This window comes from Thermobia domestica, chromosome 3 (assembly GCF_964235325.1).
Source record: "Thermobia domestica chromosome 3, izTheDome1.hap1.1, whole genome shotgun sequence".
Taxonomy (NCBI): Eukaryota; Metazoa; Arthropoda; class Insecta; order Zygentoma; family Lepismatidae; genus Thermobia; species Thermobia domestica.
This window is the reverse complement of record NC_137456.1, coordinates 82,062,002-82,085,075: the sequence shown is the minus strand read 5'-3', so window position 1 is coordinate 82,085,075 and position 23,074 is coordinate 82,062,002. Positions and strand designations below refer to the sequence as shown.

Genomic DNA, 23,074 nt, shown 5'->3' with positions numbered 1-23,074 from the left:
ATATGCATAGCGTATAAGGCATGAAATTAGTAATAATCTTGTTGGAATGTCTAATATTTAAATCTTCAAAATTCTTTTTAATTATTCCTTCATATATTTCGGAGAATCTAGTTGCAGGAGTAGTAAATCTTACTTTTATTCAGTTTGTTATTCAGTTTACAGTTACGTTGCGATTTAATTACTTTGTGTTTAAACAGCTCTTCATTAAGTCTATGGTTTTATAGAAGTAGTCTTCTACACAAATTTATTAAATAGTTTAGGTGATTACTAATACGTAATACTATTACAGGTGCAATTTCAAAATGCTTCAAGCTTCACCAAATCTTCCTACCTCAAATTTAATACGGTCTAGTGCATGTCTTCCGGATTGGAAAAAAAAATAGCTCAGACTTGCTGAGAAAAAAGAAAATTGTCGTGAATTTTCCTTAAAATATGTGTATTTAACAGGAGTTTTGTAAAATACTCCCATAAAATGCATTAGGACGACGTTTATTTGAGGACTTTCCACTCCTCAAAATTAATTTTACCATTTATTGCTGCAAATTAACCTTGTGTGTGTAGAGTTCTTACAATTTGACAATCATTTAAATAAATTAAAGGTTTGAAACATGTAAAATTTTCTCTTCTTTACTTCCGTAGAGGCTTTGTTGTATGAAATGCTTCCAAGGTATGTAGCTGAACAGTTGAAACGAGGGCACAAAGTTGAAGCTGAAAGCTTTGATTGCGTTACTATTTACTTCAGTGATATTGTGGGCTTTACTTCAATGTCTGCGGAGTCAACGCCATTACAAGTAAGTATTCTACGACATACGTCTTGTATTATTGCAAATTTAAAAGTTTGAAAGTTCACTAAGTTACAAATATCAAGATGCATGTCTATACAACATTCATATCTGTGTGAATGGTAATCAGAAGTTATATGAAAACTATTTGTTCCTCCCCACTTCTCACTTTTGCTAAACCATTATGTCATTGTATCTGAAATTACTTTTTTGGCAGGTTGAAGAAAAAAAAATTTAGATTATGCAAACAGTTTTTCACGAATTAGCAGCCAGGTAAATACTGTTGTATCTTGCAACGTTTCGAGGACTGACATTGTCTTCATCTTTAGGCAAATATGCTTGAAGATGAGGGCAATGTCAGCCCTCGAAACGTTGCAAGATACAACAGTATTTACCTGGCTGCTAATCCAAGAAGACCTGTTTGCAATACGTCGCCAGTAAGTTTCAGAAGATGATTTAAATTATATTTTTCCTTATCCCAATAGGCAATCGTTATTCGTGCATATCTGTAATAATGAAAAGATCAAATGTTTATTATTTACACTTGTACAAGTACCAACATATTCTTTAAACTTTATAAAAGTGGTGACTTCATAATATCGTATATTTTTGTAATACACCTGATTTCTTTAGTTTTGAATCAAAAGGTATACCATTTATATTCTTGTTTTAAGTTAATGATGAGTTAATGAAGAGTTAAGTTAATGAAGAAAGACCAAGATATATAAGAACATTTTGAATGGAGCACTTCACAAAGGAAATGTGAAAATGCCTAAAAATAGTGTTTTTCGCTTTTTTAAAAATAGCAACTTCAATATTTTTAGCATGTCCTCGCCACACCCTCATTTCTAATTTCATTTTCTATAATCTAGATGCGCTCAAAATTAGTGCAGGCATTTAGGCGACTATAATATACGCAATAGTAAACAATGGTTAGGGAAGTTACATTCTTCAACCCTAAAAAAAGATGCTAAAGTTAAAAAAAAAGAAAAAAACCGTTCCCATATATAAGAAAATTTAAAAGAATAATAAATATGAAACCTAATTTAAATGAATTATAGATTGACACAACTATAAGCCGGCTTAACTCTAATGTGATAAATATTCTATGCTTTTAGCTAAGAAGAGGCGTGAGGGTTCTTCTTACCCTTTTCTACTGTGTGATCATATGAGGGTTTTCGTCATTACATAATTTGATACCCTGTAGGCTTAACACTTTGGAATAAATGAAAAATACATACAGGATGTTTCAGAACAACGCCGACAACGTGTGAGAGGTGATTCCTGACACCAGGATAAGACAAAAAAGTATAGTTTAACCTGAGTGCACAAATGCTTCCTTTCGGAGTTATAGGTTGCCGAAAACATGAAAAAATGAACTTTATAGGTCCATAGCTCCAAAACTACAGGACCTACTGTAGTCAAGTCAAGACTTTACTTAAGAACTAGTATGCGCCTTATCCAAATATCCAAGTTTCGGAATCCTGCGGTACTTCCGCAACAAGTTTTATGCAGGTAGTTGGTGAGTACTTCAAATTATATGCCCGTAGCCAAACTCTGCACCCAGGTTGGTCTATACTTTTTGTCTTATCTTGGTGTGAGGAATCACCTCCCAAAAGTTGTCGGTACTGTTCTGAAGCACCCTGTATAAATCTACTCTCCTTCTTCTTTGCTCAACTCCTCGTGTAATGAAGCAACAAATAAAGCATTTTCATTGTCTAGTTGTAAATTGATCACCTTGGGCACCGTAATATACGATTCGAGAAGAAGTCACCCCTAAAGTTAATTCTAATATCAACTAGCATTTATAAATTTGTGGTCAATTTAAATGTGTATCATCTACTGAAAAATTATACTTTTCAGCTGTAAGGAATATCATGATGTTTGAAGTGTTTCTCACGTAGAAATGCAATTAGTGAAAATCTTAATCATCTCTTAAGTGAATTCTAATATCAACTGCAATTTATGGTGTTTAGTCAATATTAAATGTAGAATTCCGAGTGTGAAATTTTATTTTACTTTTTGGTTGTAAGAAATATTGTAACATATTGAAACTGGTTCCAATGTAAAATTGATTTTGTAGCTATTACATACATATTTGTAATTTTTCAAATGATATAACCTAGAATGACTGGTATTTTTCGAAATTTCCAATTTTGACTAGTACGTCAGTACAGTAAATGACGCGGTACTTAACTTGTAATTAACGAATTGGTCGTCATTGTGGAAATTCTGTAGATTTAAAAATATTTGTTATTGAGATTAGATCAATTTACAAGTATTAAAACAGGTTGTTTACAGACCTGAACATCTAAAAAGCCTGAAAGTAGTTTAGAATTTCATTTAAGGTTAAAAAAAGTTTTAAAAGCCTGACATTTAACCAAAATGTCTGGAATTATTGAAATTACTTTCACTGTTGGTCAAAAATCTAGATTTGCTTTTAGGATTTGAAAATTTATTTTGTAATAATAATAATAATAATAATAATAATAATAATATACGTAAAAATTAAGTAGAAGTTCATAAGAAGCGTGGTGAAATAATATTTACCGTATTCTACGGACTGTAAGACTCACCTTAATTTTTAAGCATTTTTTGAAAAGATACCGTAACATTTTTCCAGTTTTTCGCATAGTTTACTTCTGGGGTTTCGTATATTTTAGTCTGTGGTTCTGGGTTTGTGATGGCGGGACGGGAGGGAGACAGTGTTAGCAAACTTGTGAATCCTCGCAACTCATGTTCGTCGTATCGGTGCACTGCTACTGCCAGTTGAATCCAATATTGCCAGATAGAAATAGGTTTCCCGGGGCATTGGACATTTTTATATTAATTTCGCGTATAAGACATATTTGAATTTTGGAGGCAATTTTTCGAAAAAAAAAAGTACGTTTTATAGTCCGTAAAATACGGTATATGAAAAATGTGCCTTAAAGTACCCAAAATCGTCCCTTATTTTTAGACCTGAAAAATTTGTTTTCAGAAAATTATTTATACTGACTCGTAGCTGAAGTATCAGTGTTATAAAATAACATGAAACAGATGGTTTACTATTATTGAACATAAATTTACTTATTCATGCATAGAAAAATCTCTTTAAATAACCTATAATCACTTTCCTTTCATTCTTTACTATTACTGCATTTCTTAAATTTTCAAGTATATTTATCCAGAACTGTCTTTTATTTAACAGGTAGTTGACTTCCTGAACGACTTGTATACATGTTTTGACTCAACGATAGAAAATTATGATGTATATAAAGTAGAGACAATAGGTGATGCATACATGGTAGTAAGTATTAACATTTGGTTATCAAGAATCTATGTTATAAATAACTAACAAAACTGTAGAGTGACTAATTTCATTTAGTTGTAAGTATTTTTAAAAGAAATCCTGAACTCTCTTCCAATTCATCCAGAAAAATTTAATCAGATTTTCTAAATATAAATTCTATCTAAAGTACCCGGCTAGAGTACCCACGGAAATAATAACGATCATGTGCAATATTTGAAAATAAAGAATTGAAGTAGAATAAGGAACGACGACGTTGCTGCAGTCAATTCCCGGTCCTGCCAACATGCACGTTCCTGACTAAACTTCAACTTAAATGTCAACGATTAGTTTAGCAATCCTGAAAGCTATGGATTCGACACTAATCTCAGTCACTTTGGACATTTTAGTTTTCATTCTTTCACACTCCCAATGCTCATAAGGGCTGAACGTGGACTTAGACTGCACCAAGAGTATCACTGTTAATCTCAGCGACTCACAAAACTATGGATTCGACACTAATATCGGCTGTTTTAGATTATTTTTACATGTCACCCCTTTCCAACCCTTAGGGGTGTCTTACTCACAGTATCATTTTCTAGATTAAATCTTAAGTTACCTCTTCTGCTTTGAATTCCTATCTTCCTCCTTAGGATATCCATAATATAAATTCTAAATAGCCCACGGGCTCTTCCAGACTTTGGTCTCTTCGATAAAGTTATTTACAAGTAAGTAAAACCAACGATATGAATTTGTATATCGAACAAACATACATACAAACGAACAAGCAAACATTTTTTTATTTATAAGCTGATACTTACAATTGTAGAAACTATTTAGGAAAAGTAACATCACATATCTTGGTGACAATAGAAAAAAGAATAGGAAGATAGTGAGTGAAACTAAATTTTTATAGGAAGATGGAAAAAGTATGTGGAGGATGTGCATGAGATGTTGAAAAAAAAAACAACGCGTGGATATAAAGGGTTTATGATACGTCGGGACGAATTTGAGAAAGCGATATCCAAGATTAGAAATGGCAAGGTAACCCGGATAAATAATATAATAATTGAGATCATTAAGAATATGTCGGGAAGGTAAAGAATAGTTTTTCCTGTTCTGTAAAGAAATATGGAAAACGGAAGAATTACCATAATATTTCTTGATAATGTTACTGGTGGATGAAAAACCGGATCCAGAAAGACAGGAAGACTACAGAACCATTATTCTTATATCACGTGGACAAATATAATGCTTCTTATTCTGAACAGGAGATCAAGTAGAAGAACAAGGAAAATTATTGAGAAAGAACCATATTTAGATTTAGAAAGAGTAAGAGCTCAACAGGTGAAGTTGGCTTATTAAGAGTAATCGGTGAAAGGTCTATGGAAGAAGGAAAGCAAATGTTTATATAGTATGTATTTATTAATCTTCAAATAGCTTTCGACCGAATGAGCTGTGAATTGTTGATGGTTCTAAAAGTTGGGTAAGAATGAAAGGATCGCAGACTCATAAGAAACCTATACATAAACTAGCAAGCAAGACTGAGAATAGTGGAATAAATGACAGAGGAAAATGTATCTAGAAAGAGAGTTTAAAAGAATAATTTTTCTTATCAACATTTTTATTTCATATGTATGTGGAAAAGATAGAGGTCTACCTAATGTAGGCCATGCAAAATAAGGAGCTTGCCGTTATGTTTTGAACAAGAAGGCCAGTACCTTCTGAAATATTCCGCCTAAAATAATTCAACTCCATGGATGTTTCTCCACCACCTGTCTCTGAAGCCAGAAAATGAATGAACTTGTCATTCATAGATTTTTAGTTACCAATATACCTAGGTAAATTAATGTCAAATGCTGGAGATGTAGCTCAAAGGTACATGTAAAACAAAACATGAACAAAAATTTCATTTTCTACAAAAGTACAGCAGATCGGGATAGGCGTTCAGGTAATAGAATGATAACTAAGTCTGGCGTTGTCACTAAATTGTTTCGAACATGTTACAGTACCTTCTTCAGTTGTTGTAAATCTATCCTTCTCCTCTGTCTCGTGTATGTTGCTCGTGTAAGAAACAAAACCGCAGTTTCTCGAGAATCTCGAAGTAAATAGTTTTGTCTCCTTGACGAAGACACGAATCACACCTCCTGTCCTTCTCATTTCCATATATGGTAAAACCTTAGTACTCAGACCTCCTCTTAACAACGTGTTCGTGATGTCAGAAAATGACAAAACGAAGATCTTAAAGCTGGGGAAACAGCCTCAAGCTCCATATATAATAACTTACTGAGGAAAGTTATACCTCAGCAACAAGAAATACATAAAAAGAAAACAACCAACTTCGAATTAATCGCAAGACGATATTTTGGTAGAGGTAGAATGATTAGGTGTATACTGTTCGTAGGTGATATGATATTTATTGCAGAATGATTAGAAAATTATAGTGATGTTAGAACACTTGAGAGAAACCCGCAAAGAATATGAAATGAAAATAAACGCTAAAAAGGCAGAAGGAAATGAGATGAGTATGAAGCGATCTCTAGCAAATATTGAAATAAGATAGAACGTAGAACGGTTGAAGACGTGAAGTTTAAAGTTAAATTAAAACAAGAATAGGAACGACAAAAGAGTATTGTAGGAAGAAAGATTGTATTTGGTGAGTGTTTCAGTAAAGAATTAAGAAAAAAGGTTCATATAATGTTTAATATGGAATGCTATTGCACTTTCCGAGGTAAAAATATGAACAAAAGCGACAAAAACCGACTAAAGTTTCTCGAAACGTAAGTATAAATGAGAATAGAGAAAATTATCTGGCTCTAACTAAAAATGATGAAAACGTTGTAGAAATAATAGGGTAAAAAAGTTCAACAATGAATGTAATTAAGAATAGGAAGAGAAGCTAATTCGGACATGATCTGAGAAGAAATTTTTAGGAGATACTCTGAAGAACGTAGAAATTAGTTGAGGAAACACTTATAATAATATTTCAAACGTATGTTTTTAATTTAAGAAGAAAATAGTTTTCACATATATTTTTATAGTTAAAATGGACAGATATTTGTCTTACTTCTTCTTCCTTTTATGAGATATAAACAGTCAATTTTCAAAATCAATAAAGCTATCACTGAATGAGAGAGATACGAACTTAAATATTAGTTTCATTTGGGCAATTCTCTTTTTATTTTCATTGTCCTGGAATCTTTATTTTAGTTTTATCTTTTGTAAGTTTGTCCCTTCGTTAATGAGTCTATAAACATTATTTTAAGATTCATTCAGATTCAAATTTCGTTACAGATTCAGATTTAGGATTAGGATAAGGAATTAGATTTCTGGACTTTCGATATCTATAGCAATATTGTGAGAGCGTTAGCGACTACCCTACGCAGGGCCACGGGTTTCAGATTTGGTAACATGATTCAGTCATACCTTGGTTTTACCTATTTTAAGTCTTTCTTATTAATGTGCAAACCTTGCTACCGTTATAGTTTAGTTTATTTGTTCTGTAAACAAAGATTTGAAATATTTCAGGACAGATTTATGATCATCCTTCAAAAAATACTTTTAACTTGCCAATTCAAACTACACAACAGTTTACGAACACTAAAATTACAACATAAGTATTAGAGGCATTAGAAATTACATTTTTTTAAACTTGTGATACGATCTAAAAATAATTTTAATGACTTGAGAATAATATTTCTGTTTCTATTTTCGTAATTGTCTAGGTTAGTGGCTTACCTATACGCAATGGGGACCAACATGCTGGAGAGATTGCTTCTATGTCCCTCCAGTTACTTGAGTCAGTAAAGAGATTCCAAATAAGGCACAGGCCGGGGGATAATCTTATGTTGAGGATCGGAATACATTCAGGTAATTAAAAAGACTAAGCTGCTGAGTATAGTATTCATAATCCCCAACTTACATGAATATATGGGGATGTGAAGCACTGATATTAGAACTAGTTTAGTGTGCATCTGTCGATGACCGATAATAGTAACAGATTATTTAAACAAAAAAAGTAAGTATTTACATTGATATTAATGTTACAAATGTCATGTCTTGAGCAACATAATGTTTATTCTTATTACAGGGAATATAAATTCTTCTCCTATAAAGGTGAGCTATGCATTTCGTTAGTATTGCTCCTTTACTTTACTATTATTATTATTATTATTATTATTATTATTATTATTATTATTATTATTATTATTATTTCAGCATAATTCATTTTAGACTGTTAAATTTTGTAATATTTTGTACTAAAATTTGAGATATAGATCTTACTATCTTTTTAAACATCGACCATCGTAAAGTACACGGTGGCAAACGTGATACAGAAAGCACAATTATCCTTACCACTGCTATTACCTATACTATGGAGAATGCAATAAATTGCTCAGAGCGAGTTTTTCTACTAGAAAAGGGGTAAGAAATTCAGGGTTGGAAAGGGAATAAAAAGCCTAAAGTTTACTATACTTTATTCAACTTTCTTACTATCTTATTGAAATAAAAGAAGGTTGCAAAAGGTAATTGAATGCATGAAAATTGAATCGGTAAAAGTTTAGACAAAGGAATGATAAGTGATAATTGTGTTTTGTGTAATATATTGTGTGCGCTGTAGTAACATTGACCATGACAACTGTTTTGTATTGTTTCTACTTGCTTCAGGAATCTGAAAAGTAGGAATAAAGTATTAACTAGCACATTACAAAATCAGTTACAAAGTAATGAGCTGGTTCATATGAGGAGTACAGATCATAAGAGAATCAAGCCACATTACCAAGATTATGAGAAAAAAACATAAAGTTTATACGGAACTTTAAGTGCGTAGAAAAGTTTACACAGCTTTTTACATTTTAAGAACTATTTACAATATCTGCACATGATTATTTTAAGCTTCAAATAGATATCTTAAAAACGAAATATGTACAAAGATCCAAAGTGGATTTGATTCTCTTGTGCGCTGAAAGCACCATATATAAATAGTATTAGAGTTGGTAAATAGACAATTAGTTAACTAAATCAATACATATCATATTAATGTGCTTACTCACATATAGTTAGTATCCCTTGGAATATAAATATTATTTATATAGTACTACGAGTTGCAATAAATTTTTACAGTAAAGTTGAACCTACTTTGTGTTGGATGAACAGTGCTAATGAATTTAATTTTTAGAGATTATTTTAGATTTATTTCGCCAAGAAAGTATGAGGATTAGTATTCCTCACCTCCTTTCTCATCATGATATTAACATAAAACTATTTTATAAAGTGATATTCAGTCATAGAAGTGATGAAAACAGTGAAGCTAATCTTATTGAAGTTTCCATGATATTTTTAATAGGTAGTATGAGTAGGTGTGAAAGCAATAGACTAAAACGTATCGAGTACTTGTTTTAAATATAATATGAACTCTTGCTTCAAAATATTGTGCACTCCAGAGTTCGTTAGTTTTATTAGTATGTTATAAATTTAGTAATAAAAAATACGTTTCGTTTTAGCCACTTCCACATATTTTCTGTAATTCTTCTCTTAATCTTCTTTATCTCAACTATTTCAGGTCCAGTGTGTGCTGGTGTAGTGGGATTAAAAATGCCACGATACTGTTTGTTCGGCGACACAGTAAACACAGCATCACGGATGGAATCTACAGGGATGCGTAAGTACTTGTTATTAAATTAAGTTGTGTGAATTGTCTTGTTGTTTCATGTAGATAAATACGTTTGTTGTTAGCATTTAGGATCATATTTAGAAGTTTTCGAAATAGTGCTGTACTTGAGTTACTTTCTTCTCCCTTCTCTTCACCTAAAATATAAACCCATTTTGTAAAGTGAAATTCACTTATACAACTTATTGAAAATAGTTCAGTAGACTCTACTGAAGTTTTTCATAACCTTTCCGATAGATACTGTAAACGAGTGTAGAAATACGAGAATGAAATATACCAAATATTTTTACAGGGTGAACCTGAAAGATGTGCACAAACTCCGGGAGGTGATTCGTGATATCAAAAGAAGACAAAAAGTCCTCTTTCATATTGTCGAATTCCGCGTCGTGTACGAGTGACAGGGATGCCAACTTGCAACCGAAACTCCAATCGTGGCAATTGAAACGGAATAGAAAGATGTGCACAGCGTACACGACGCGGAATTTGATAACAGACAAGAGGACTTTTTGTCTTCTCTTGATGTTACAAATCAATTCCCGAAGTATGTGCATATCTTTCTGTTCCGTTCCAATTGTCAATATCTGAGTTTCGATTTCTAGTTGGCACCCTTCACTTGTTCAAGTTGTCACTCGTACAAAACGCGGAATTCGACAACATGCAAGAGGACTTTTTGTCTTCTTTTGGTATTACGAATCACCTCCCGCAGTTTGTGTGCATCTTTCAGGTTCACCCTGTATATTCGATATAATTTTCACGGAGATATTTGTAGTTAATAATCTCATCTTTTGGTGTTCATGTTTTATTTATCTTAGCTTACGTTTCAAATGCACTGACTGCATTCATCGTCAGGATTTTATTGCAGAAAAACTCTGACGATAAATGCAGTCAATGCCTTTGAAACGCAACTTAAAAATAAATAAATAAATAAATAAATTAAAACACGCGTGAAATACCAAAAAATGAGATTATTTAATATCAAATACTTATTTAACTGCAGTCTAAATGTTTACTCTTAAGATTTATGTATTGTGGAGTTCATTCAATTGTTTCATATCACTATATCATAACTTAAAATATTCAGTGAACTTTGCTTTGGATTAAATGTTCTTCCAATAATTAAATATAGTATAGAAGAGTTCTTGAAATTGTTGGCGTACAATCATGGCCTTGTAGTTTTTGTTAGTTCCAATGCGAGTAAATATTTACATTGAAATTATACTGAAAGTCTAGACAGCTGAATGTACTAATGTTAAACTACTAGTGCATCATGTAATCACTTCTGTTTTGTTCTAAGATATTCTTCTGAGATTTTTCTGTATTATATTTTTAGGCATCAAAATTCATATGTTTTAAAGCAGTGTATGAAATAAAATTCACTTAAACTTTCTTTAAAAATATTTATCCTTTATTTACTTATAGTTCAATATATTTCTACAAATACAATGAATATGTTAGCCTATTTTAGGTAGAGATATCTTATATTCTCATCGATTATTCTTCTTTAATTATAAAGGGACATAGCAGTATTATTAAATCTAGGGAATCCAATCACTGTTGTTTCCGATGATAAGTAACAATAATATAGAACCTATTTAACTATTTATTTTTACTTTTATTTCTTTATTGATTTGTTATATTATTTGTTACGTCTCTAACGATCACCCAATTGTCATATCAATGTTCTAGTAATATCCACAAATTACAAAATCATTACATTTGCACAGGCACGTAGCCAGGATTTCGTGAAGGGGAGGGGGGTCCGTGACATGAAACACTGTGGTCATCGCACCAGGGGTTCGATCATTTTAAACTAGTTTACTGGAACATATATTGGTTCTTTTAGCCAGGATTTCGTAACAGGAGGGGGAGGGGGGTGACATGAAATTCTGAAGGTCCAGGAGCTTGATCAATCAAAACTACTTTACTATCAACATATATTGGTTTTTTAGGACAATAAGATGAGGATATGTTCCCAAGTATTTTAGTAACAAACTATGAAGAAATCTCGAGTAAAATAATATTTTTTTTTAAAAAAAAAAAAGCATTGAAAAAGATTTTACAATATTTACGTCCTTCCTCTGTTTATTCAAATATAACAATTTTCCTTTCATTATGACCTCAACTATTATAAAAAGTACATATTCACTATTATAAAAAGTACAGACTCAATAATGTCTTCTAAAATATTTTACAATATCTGCGTTCCTTTCTCTGTTGAATCAGATGCTAACAGAACTTTCTTTCCACATAAATTTTTGTTTTTATTATTCTGTCAACTACTGTTGGTTCCTAATGACAGGTTAAAGGAGCAGTAGAAAATTGTTTTTGAAATAACATGTTTGATACTGCAAGGATGCGATGACCAAAAATTATAATAAAAAATGTCCACGCTGTTACACAACGACACTATGCTATCGGAAGCTTGAAATCTCCCTGATTAGTAGCAGAAATTCTGAGAATTCCGTAACTTTTCTAGAAATTTCAAATTCCCTGACTCTTCCAGAATATCTCGCTCACCTTGCCACCATGTATTGCAAGTAATACAAATCTCCTCATAAGAAAGAGTAACCAAAAGCTTTCTGTAGTATTATTTTTTATTTTTAACGCTGATCCTTCTTTTTCTCATTTCATTTTGTTTCATTCTTCCTTAATTTTTTCATTTTGGTCTCGAAGGGGGGGGGGGTCTGGACCCCCGGCCCTTCCTTGGCTACGTGCCTGATTTGAAACAAATTTCTTGCTAGTTATTTTATTATTATGTAAAATGTACATAACCAATAATACCTAATTTCTACGTTAACGGAATGGAATTTCTATAAGATATTAAGTAACTGAATAATATTAAATATTTATTAAAAGAACTTCTTAGTATGCTTGGTTCTGAACATTTGTACAAATCATAAGTGGATTACTATATTGCTTAAATTAAGGTAAAATATGTATATTATTCAACTATAAAATAGAATAATTATGAATACCTCTATTTTCTGGTATAGATGTTAAGTCATAATTGCGAATATGATACTCATATATAGAGAGACGGGGAAGAGACAATACATTGACTCATTGAAGTCGTAGCACTCTTATGAAAAAAATGAAATGAAATCTTTAAGTTTTTACATCCCACGGTTATGCCGGTTAGGCTAAAGAAGACGGTGAGGATGAGAGATGAGTGAAATGGTGGAATGAAGAAAGTGGGAGGAAACGGGAGAACTCCGAGAAAACCCACGAGTACGGTGTTTGTCCAGCACAAAGTTTACACGGCGCGAGTTGGGATCGAACCAGGGACCCCAAGCACCGGAGATGAACGCTCTATCACTGAGCCACCGCGCCCCCTCACTCTTATCAAGCTTTTTATATATACAAAATTACTTGCGATTCAGTTCAAGCTCTCCAAAATATTATGTCATAGTTAGGCGGATTGAATACATCATAAAAATGCTTGTTCGCTAGTATTAGTACTTTGGCCTGTTTACCACAAAACTCATATTACTGAATATGCAGAATATATGTCTCTTTAGACTTGAAGGTTTATAATTTTATGTACATAAGTAACATAGAAGTTCAGAATTCTTTTCTCTTATTTTTGCAATTCATCAAACAAATTAAATTTTCCTTGATATTGAATCGTTTTATTTTATTTTCTTTTTTACTGTACTTAGGATTATTATAAATTACAGCATAGCCAAACAATTAGGCAGATTTGAAAGTATACGAAATTCAACGGTTTACAGTACTATTAAATTTCATTACTAAGGTATTTTTAACGACTTCATACCCAGCAATAAGCAACAAAACATCCAATTATAAATTAAAATTGTACTAACTGAAGCACCCAAATGGCGACAGTAAATTGACACTACGTTTCGGTGACCCCTTGTCACCTTCCTCATACGTGTGTTTTTCTTTCTTAAGAACGCTTCTTGTAGAACTACCGAGTTTGATCAGTTTCTACTGTTGTAGAAACAATTTAAAATCGTCGCTATAAAAATTCTTTGTCTTTTTTTTTTTTTTTCAATATATTGTAAACGAAAACTACAGAAGGAAAACAGGAAATTTTGAGAAACAAATGGCGATAGAGATTGTTTTAAGTTTCTTGAATGCATGGCTTTATCGTATTCATTCATAGTGATGATACGTTTTTTCTATCTGTACGTTACACACACACACACACACACACACACAAAAAAAAAAAAAAAAAAAAAAAACTACAAGTCCAACGTCAGGATTAACCCTATTTTCATAATTTCATGACGTACCACATTTTCCTTTTGGTCTTCAAATATCGTCTTCATTTTTTGTTCCTACCGAAACTTACTTTTTCCATCTTCCACAATAACTTGACTGAATAATTTAAATATATCTAGGAATAAAACATTTTCTAAATTATTTTATAAGCACTAAGCCCCAATAAAGCACAGAAAAATAATGAAATGGTACAGAAAAATCTTGTCTGTGCTTTGACAGAAACTCGAACCCACATCTCCCTCTTGGTGAGTGGTTACTGTACTAAATGTGCTACTAATGACAAAAGTAGTTTTGCTACGGTCTAATACTTTACTTCTCAAACCCAGAGTAAATAGAAGTTGTACGAGTAATGATAACCCATTCTCCAATCGAGAATGGAATATCCAATGAGGGACACTGAAATAGACGATTAACCAATCAAGATATCCGAAAAAGAAATCCCAGACATTACCAAAATGGCTACTATGTCATTACTCATATAATTTCCATTTGCTTTGCTCAAATCCTTACTCACCAGCCATCTAATGGCAATTTGTGGAACTAATAACGGCGGTTATTTCAGTTGACGTAGCTGTGGAATATTATTTAAGTTAGTTTTACAGGTACAAAGTAGCAGTAGACACTGAACAAATTTGACAAACTGAAATCTCACTGTCAAACTCTTTTTCTTCTGGAGGTTATCTTTTAAATTAAATGTTTATTTGGGTGTTGTAGGGCCAGAGTGAACCAATTCCATTTTCAGCTGATTTTGAGATATTGGTATTTGTCGATTCTTGAGTTGGCACATAGTTTGTAGTGGTAGAATGAACGCCCTGTAGCACTCGTAAAGTGGTGTCAGTCGTGTTAAAAAGTGAAGCCTACAGTGAAGCTCATAAGAGTGGAAATTTTACCTCTACGTTTCTCCGTGTTCTATTTCATGGCGTTTGGTTCACTCTAGTTCCACACCATTGATTTGTAACTTAGCTTAATCAGTGTTGAACACTTGTGTTATTTTTCCCCATTGATTCATATGGGGAATTATTTTTGTTTCCTTTGAAATGAACTGGAATTTTAATGGTTTTATTTTACTGGTTTCTTCTTAAAATCTAAATGTTCTTTGCTTCGTCAAATATTAGTTTTGTTACATACAGTGTCTGACAAAAAGATCTCCCGTATTTGGAGAGGGCGCTGTGTGAGTTGTGGCGAGGATACGGCGGCGGAGAGGGTATCGATCGATAGCAGTATACGTGCCATTTTCAATAGTCGCAATGGCGTGGCGCGGTAAGCGTCGTGCGTTTATTGTGGAGGAGTATATTCGTAATGGTGGCTCTGTGATCGCTACTCAGCGGTCATATCGCATTCGGTTCGGACTTGGCCGACATGATTCTGTTCCGGATAGAAAAACTATTCAAATTTGGATGTCAAACTTTAGAGCAACAGGTTCTGCACTGAGAAAAAATCACCTAGCCAACCTCGTACTGTAACAAAATGTGGTGCGTATGAGAGCGTCAATCCAGCAATTTCCAAAGCGTTTAGCACATAAACAGGTGAGTCAGGCGAGTTTTTCTCACTGCGTCACGCCATTGCGACTACTAAAGATGGCACGTCTGCCGCTATCGATCAAAACCCCCCTCCGCCGGCGTATCCCCACTACAACTAACACAGCGCTCTCTCCAAATACGGGAGCTCTTTTTGCCCGACCCTGTATAATTTTAATATTTAACAATCAAATTTAATGTAAGTAATACTTAATTTATGTATTAATGCGAATTCATTTTATAAAAAGCATTTAACTAGTTTTGAAGAACAAATTATAAAAATCATACAATTAAAATTTTAGTTTATTAAAAAAAAAATCTCCATATAAATCAATGTGCTAAGATATGAAGATATCGTCAGAACTTATACTATTGAGTCCTAGTTCAGACAGGAAGTTTTGATTGAGTATTGGCGGGTTAATGGATGTATAACAAAAATTTAAAACACTATTCTAGTACGTTATTTCGCTCACAATTTTATTAATAAATCAGTCACGTTCTTTATGTTTGTAAATAAATCATTAACGTTCTATCTTTTCTGTTATTTTCTTTCAGCTTTGAAGATCCATTGCAGCTTAGAATGCAAATCGTTGTTGGACAAGCTCGGAGGCTATTACGTTGAAGAACGAGGCTTAGTTAAAATGAAAGGAAAGGGAGAGAAGCTAACATACTGGCTAGTCGGAGAAGATCCTGAGAAACGTGCCATGCGTGCTGAGGCACGCCTTAGAAGACTAAGTACAAATAAATCGTCGAGAAAGTTGCAGAAGAACGGTGTTAACAATGGATTCCTTGGGGCAGGCGTTCCACGAAGTTCCATGAAAAAATCCAAAATTCCTGTTACTCGAACAGCAAGTTTAGAATCCCCTAAAAGACTGAGGTTTGCTAGTGGACCATTAGAACTTCACGAGCCAGCGTCACCAGAAGATGGAACAACAAGTGGATCAAGCAGTAGGAAAGCATCGTCTGAAAGTTCTACAAGAGAGAAACGAAACTCATGTCCATGTATTAAAAACATGTCAACGGTAATATCTGAAAACATGAATGCACCGAAATTGAATTATTCAAGTGTACCCGCAATTTATCACTTGCTTGAAGAAGACTGTAGTGATTTTGGACGATCAGCACCACTTTTTCGGTCAAACACAATAGGTAGTGGCTGTTCCGAGGAAGAGAATCAAGATGATTTTGTTCCATTGAATCTCCGACGAAATATAAGTGCGGACGAAATTGGCGATAGATCACCGTTGTTACAGACACCCGAAACTGTTCAATTTTCACCAGATATGGATTATAACGATAGAGAAACGCCAGTGTGACAAATGTTGACGGAGAACACTATTTAATTTATGAGTGAAAGGTGTGATTGTATGTTCGTATATGTGCTTTTTGTATGTGTAAAAATGTTTATGAACCTTTCGTTTGTAAGTATATATGTGTGTATACAGTACATATGGGTATAATATGTATATATTCATAGTATTTATATATCATAGTGGCTGTGAGTATGTGAATAGGTGATCTATTGACAAATGCATATCGCATGTCAAAGTACTTTGCTTTTACACAGACTGACACAACGAACCAAAAGCAAGCGGATCTAATGGAAGAAATTATTTAAATATAAAATAATCTAATATGTATACTATGGACATCGAAGTAAAATATACTTGATGAATCCAAACTGGAGTTGTCATTTTGTTTTCAATATACAATGTTATTACAATTAATTAAGGTACATTACGAAACAGATTTATTTCAAGGACTTTCCACGTTTAATATCTCTCTGTAAATTATGTTGGAAAGAGATCAGACTCATATACTGTTCGAAGGTAAGTGAGAAATTAAGCAGGTGGCCTTCTTATATTAAAAGTTTGGTACGTAAAATTCTCTGTCTTGAAATCATCATTTTGAACTACTAAAATAATTTTAATATATATTCGTCATCGCTTAAAATTATTTTCTAGTTCAGAGAGACGTAAGAAAACTAATATTTTATATTCGAAGAAAAAGTACTTCGATATTTAAGGATTTGAAAAACAGAATAGACATCTCCAATTGCAGCCGAAACTGAAATACCGTGACATTGTCTTGCTACTGTGTACTGACACGTAGTGGCATTATTCTAATTTTTTTAACAATTGGTTCTGTATATAATATGTATACAAAAGCTTTTTTTTTTAAAAAAAAAAAACTGGATATCGCAAGTGACAAGTAGGGACCCACATAGCATCCTAATACAAGGTACCTGACGAAATTAGGTAGCACTGCGAATATCTTAGAAACGAATTATTCAAGATAGACGGTTGTTAAAAGGTATTGGAAACATCTTAGTCCAACAATGGATCGACAATTGTTGATAATGGTAGATATGCGTTTCAAATATAAGTAACCCTCACTACTACACTCATGTGAACGAAGTTCTCATCCTTGATATCTGAGCACGAGATTAAGCAATAAATCCTTATATCTTGTTCTGAGAGATCATATGTTTAACCTTGTAGCCGTAAGAATTTCTAAAAACAAATACAGTTAAACTAAAATTTGCTGTCCCTGGATATAACTGATAAAATTTTCTGCTATGTCTGGGTATAACAAACGGTTCTGCAAACTTGAAATATTTTAACAACTGGTTCTAACGAACCGGATGAATAGCACCACTGCTGACACGTTTATTAGCCGTAACTATCGCAGTGTTTTAGTATTCCCTGAATTTACAGAGGTCTGAAAATTTCAAGAGTCATACGCAGGTTATTTTCTTCAACCTCTATTAAGCCATCAGAGAAGAGTCGTGTGAGATGAATCAGGGATAAGACAAATCTGTTCATAGGACGCCATCCTCTCCCCACCCGATAGACAGTCTTCCATTCAACCATTATGGAGTAACAGGCTTAAAAGCATAGTGGAAATACATATCGCCAAGTATAAACTACATGACAAAACTCAATTGTTGCAGGCCGAAGAGCTAAATATACCCGAAATTCATAATCGAATAAGCTAGAATTACAGCAGGAGCTTTATTCATGATAGCTGTGTGCACGACTGTGCAGAGTTTAAAGGAGGGGACTTTATTAGTGATGGTTATGTGCACGACTGATGCAGAGAGTCTAAAGAGGAGAACTTTATTAGTGATGGATGTATGCACGATTACTGCAGAGAGTTTGAAAAAAGGGAACGTTAGTAGTGATGGCTGTGTGCATGACTGATACAGAGAGTTCAAAGAGGGGAACTTTTTTGGTGATGCCTGTGTGCGCGATTGCTGCAGAGAGTTTAAAGGACTTACCAATGTACACGATGAGCCCGGCTAACAATGGAAAACTAGATTTAGTTAAACGAGAATAAAAAAAAAAATCTTCAAAAGCAGTTTGCTCACTGCGTATGAGATGGAGAAGAAAGCTTTTCTGACACGCAGTATTAGTGTATTTACTACTGTGATTAGCTGTAAACATTGAACACTTTCCATAATGTATAGCATACATATATGCATTGTTTAGAAATTACATTTAACACAAAAGAAATGAAATGTTCTTTGTGGGTGTTTCTGGGGTAGACAACATCTGGCTCTTTGACCTAACTTAACCCTTTTAAAATCACTTTTTATTTAAACGAAATTTTAAAGCTTCATTTAGAAAGCTGCTGCTCATATCCGAATTACATACCTTAGATTCATGTATATACATCCATCATTACTTTTAGAATGAATCGAGTTTTCAAAAGTACGTACCAATACATAAATTCGAAAAAGGTTGGGAGAAAATTCCCGAAATTTTGTTTTCGAATTTCGGCCTACCGGAGCACCAGATTCAGTACCTCGCTAGGCTATATACTAGCAATGGAGTCCATAAATTTGGGAAGAATCGGGAAAGAAAATTCCCGAAAACCCTTTATTGTTCGGGCCAATTATTAGGATGACAAATTCAAGTATCTTCACGAATAGTAAGTACCTTAAAAAAATACTACCACGTTTTGCTGAGGTACCATTAATAGGTATCAATATATAAAGAAAGGTTTTATCGAACAAGGGAGAGCAAATTTTGAAGCTAATACAACCTGCAGAGAGAAAGAGAGAGCGAGAGAGATTGTGTTTACATATGCAGCATATTTACCTTACGAGAAGAACGATAGAGGATGGTCGGAAAATCACTTGGTCACGTAGTTTGAATCTCACGTTAAGCTGTAGATTCACGTCTCATATAGCCTCACTGCTGAAAGAAACACTAAACTGAAAATCTAATCCAATCTGAAATCACTTGGAATTCAAGTACTTGTTAATACAGTACAAATTAATGGCCATTAATCAGTCTTTATCACCATAATATTAGAAAAGCGAATTATCGTCACTATAGGTGAGAGCATAAGCTGAGAAAGCATTAGTAAGGAAAGACTTTCCTTCTCCTTCGTTCAAAAAGATATGTGCAGAACTAGAAATTAAGAAGTTGGAATGAAGGGATATTTTAAGAATTGGGATTACAAATTCCAATCACCATATTCACTTGCATATGCCAGTTAGTGTTTTTTCTGATATAAGAAACTCGTGGTTCATGTTAAAAATTTAGATTTTTATAGACATACTTATTTGAAGTATACTTATTTGAAAATTCCTATATAGATGCTTTCTGTTGTTGCTAATAACACAAAATGACGATCTTAACTAAACTAATTTAAACTAACAATTTCCCTTATTATGGACTCCATATACCAACTGAGAGAAAGAACAAATCTCTCACAAACCTCGTGAAAGAAAACCTAAATTTGTCTTCTCCACCAACAAATCGCTTCAAAAAGAAGAAAAAATCAGAGCTCTCCAAAAGAGTGGCAGCGAAAATTTCGGATTTTGACACAAAAGGTGCAATTCGATTGTTAAGTTCAGATGACACATTGGCCCAGTGAACGAGGAGACCTATAAGCTTCTCACCAATAAACATCCCATGCCATCTAGGGAACTCTCCTTTTCAGATCCTCCTTCGGAAAGTGACCCTGTATTAACGGTGGATGCTAAGATGGTTTCGAGAGCTATCTACAGTTTTCCCACTGGTTCAGCTCCAGGCATTGATGGCTTATCTCCACAACATCTAAAGGATCTGTTATCCAAATCGGCAGGGGAAGCAGCTGAAATATTATTGGATAACCTAACGAGGTTAATTAATCTTATTTTGTGTGGAAGAGTGCCTCAAGATATAAGAAAATATTTCTTTGGAGCCACACTTTGTGCACTCCGTAAGAAAGAAGGCGGAATTCGTCCCATAGCTGTAGGTTGCACCTTAAGAAGATCGGCTTCTAAGCTCGCATGCTCCAGTGTTTACCAGCAATGCTCTTCCTATTTTCAGCCCAACCAATTAGGGTTCGCAACGAAAAGAGGATGTGAAGCAATTATTCATTCAACTCGAACTTTTATCAAGAACCATGAAAATTCACAGCACGTCATTCTCAAAATAGATTATAAAAATGCCTTTAATACGGTGGAACGTGATATCATGTTAAGTGAAATAAAGCAACAGCTTCCTGCCACCTACCCCTTTTTCTGGCAAAGCTATGCTTGTCCATCAATGTTGTTTTTTGGAGAGAAAACAATACTGTCCCAGATCGGTTGCCAACAAGGAGATCCCGCTGGCCCAATGCTTTTCAGCTTATCAATCCATCCTATAGTTCGCAAATTATCATCTGAACTAAACTTATTTTATCTGGATGATGGTACTTTGGGAGGTTCCCCACAATCCGTCTTTCAGGATGTGAATATTTTATTAGCAGAGTCTAAACGCATTGGTTTAGAAGTTAATCCTTCTAAATGTGAACCGTTTTTCACATCTGGACAAGTGGACACCACTATTGTATCAAAATTTCAACAGCTTCTTCCTGGACTTCGAACAGTTAATGCGTACCAGTTATTTCTTCTAGGTGCTCCACTGCATGAAACAGGTTACGAAATAGCTTTTAATGAGCACCTAAATCAGCTTAAAACTGTTATTGAAAGGTTAAAAATTTTACCATCTCACTTGGCATATTTCCTTCTAAAAAATTGCATGGGTATACCAAAGTTACAATATTTTCTTCGAACTACTCCAACATGGTATATGCCATCTCTACTTCTCCAAATGGATGCCTGCCTGAAAAGAGCATTAGAGTCTATCGTAAATATATCTATGAATCAGATACAATGGACACAAGCTAGTCTTCCAATTCGTTTCGCAGGTTTGAATATCCGCAGAGTCTCCGACCTCAGCCTTCCAGCTTTTATTTCCTCGTGTTATGGAGTGAGACCTCTCATCTCCAACATTCTTAACATTTCCGTTGATGATGTGGTCATTCATCACTTGATAGAGGCAATTGACGTATGGAAGATCTTATTTGGACAAGATATACCATCCACATTAGAAGTACAGAAAAGCTGGGACAAAATAATCTTAAAATCAATTATTGAACAAGAGCTATTCTTGGATAATGTATTTGATATAGCTCGCTTTAAGGCCTTACAAGAAAAAGAATCTGGCGCATGGTTGCAATCAATTCCATCGAGGAATATTGGAACTTTCATGGATAACAATTCTTTTCGTCTTTGTGTTGCTCTACGCCTTGGCATGAACATATGTAAAAAATTTACATGCATTTGTCGGGAGCAAGTCAATGAAAAGTGTTTGCATCCATTGAGCTGTCCCAAAAGTGCAGGCAGAGTGTCCCGCCACGCTGAATTAAATGATATCCTAAAGCGTGCTTTGGCCAGCATAGACGTGCCTTCAATTTTAGAACCATCACGTTTATCAAGGGATGATGGGAAAAGACCAGATGGAATCACGTTAATCCCTGGGGAAATGGGCAATGTCTAGTATGGGATGTCACTTGTGTTGATACTTTTGCAGCTTCTCATATCGTATCAACATCTAAGGAAGCTGGAAGTGCGGCAGAAACAGCGTGCAGACGAAAACACTTAAAATATAAATGCTTAAAAGAAGACCATTTTTTTCCCTTTGCTGTTGAAACAATGGGTGTTTTCAGCAAAGAAGCAAAGAATCTAGTGAAACAAATAGGTTCACAGCTGGTTGTGAAAACAGGAGTTCCGCGGAGCAAACAATTTTTAATACAGAGACTCAGTTTAGCAATTCAGCGGGGAAACGCAGCTTGCATTTTTAAATCATTCCCCTCTGCTCCTATTATGGAAGAAGTTTTTTATCTTAAATAGTAAATCCGTTCCACGCTAGCCACATCTACCATCAAGTACTGTTATATGAAGGTTCAATTATATCACATTGCACACCACAGTGTTGCCTGGAATTTCGTATATTTGTTATTTCATTTTAAATTTATAATATAACTGTTTTCATAATAAAAAAAAAAACAGAGAAAACAGTTTTACCGTGTTTTCAGTTATCCAAATGCAGCCATAGGGAAGAGTAATACAAAAGATAAATAGAAAATCTATGTAATGATAAAGATGAAGGTGAGTTGGGGAAGAAGTAAAAATAGAGAACGTGTGCCAATCTCATCTTGTTTCAGAATTGGTTGAAAATTTAAGATGAATTATTGATAAAGTCAACCAAATGTTATTAATATCGTATTCCACGCAATACATGAAATTCAAGATTTATTGACCGTACAAAAA

At 33.8% G+C, this 23,074-nt stretch overlaps 2 protein-coding genes across 2 annotated transcripts in view; both read left to right on the top strand.

Annotated features, from left to right (window-relative positions):
- Nucleotides 1-17,151, top strand: part of LOC145680557 (guanylate cyclase 32E) — a 966,530-nt gene extending 949,379 nt beyond the window's left edge. The window contains exons 18-22 of the mRNA XM_081751189.1: nt 640-791; nt 3,973-4,071; nt 7,776-7,920; nt 9,614-9,712; nt 16,039-17,151. Coding sequence (XP_081607315.1) covers nt 640-791; nt 3,973-4,071; nt 7,776-7,920; nt 9,614-9,712; nt 16,039-16,799 — 1,256 coding nt within the window. The 3' untranslated portion in view covers nt 16,800-17,151. The remainder of the gene's footprint in view (nt 1-639; nt 792-3,972; nt 4,072-7,775; nt 7,921-9,613; nt 9,713-16,038) is intronic.
- Nucleotides 17,152-20,408: 3,257 nt separating this feature from the next.
- Nucleotides 20,409-22,301, top strand: LOC145681849 (uncharacterized). The gene has a single exon (XM_081753458.1). It carries the CDS (start codon nt 20,409-20,411, stop codon nt 22,299-22,301), a length of 1,893 nt encoding a protein of 630 aa, XP_081609584.1.
- The last annotated feature ends 773 nt before the right edge of the window (nt 22,302-23,074 follow it).

Excerpts from the sequence above, each read along its gene's own strand:
- LOC145681849 (XM_081753458.1), top strand. The coding sequence starts at position 20,409 with ATGCCATCTAGGGAACTCTCCTTTTCAGATCCTCCTTCGGAAAGTGAC.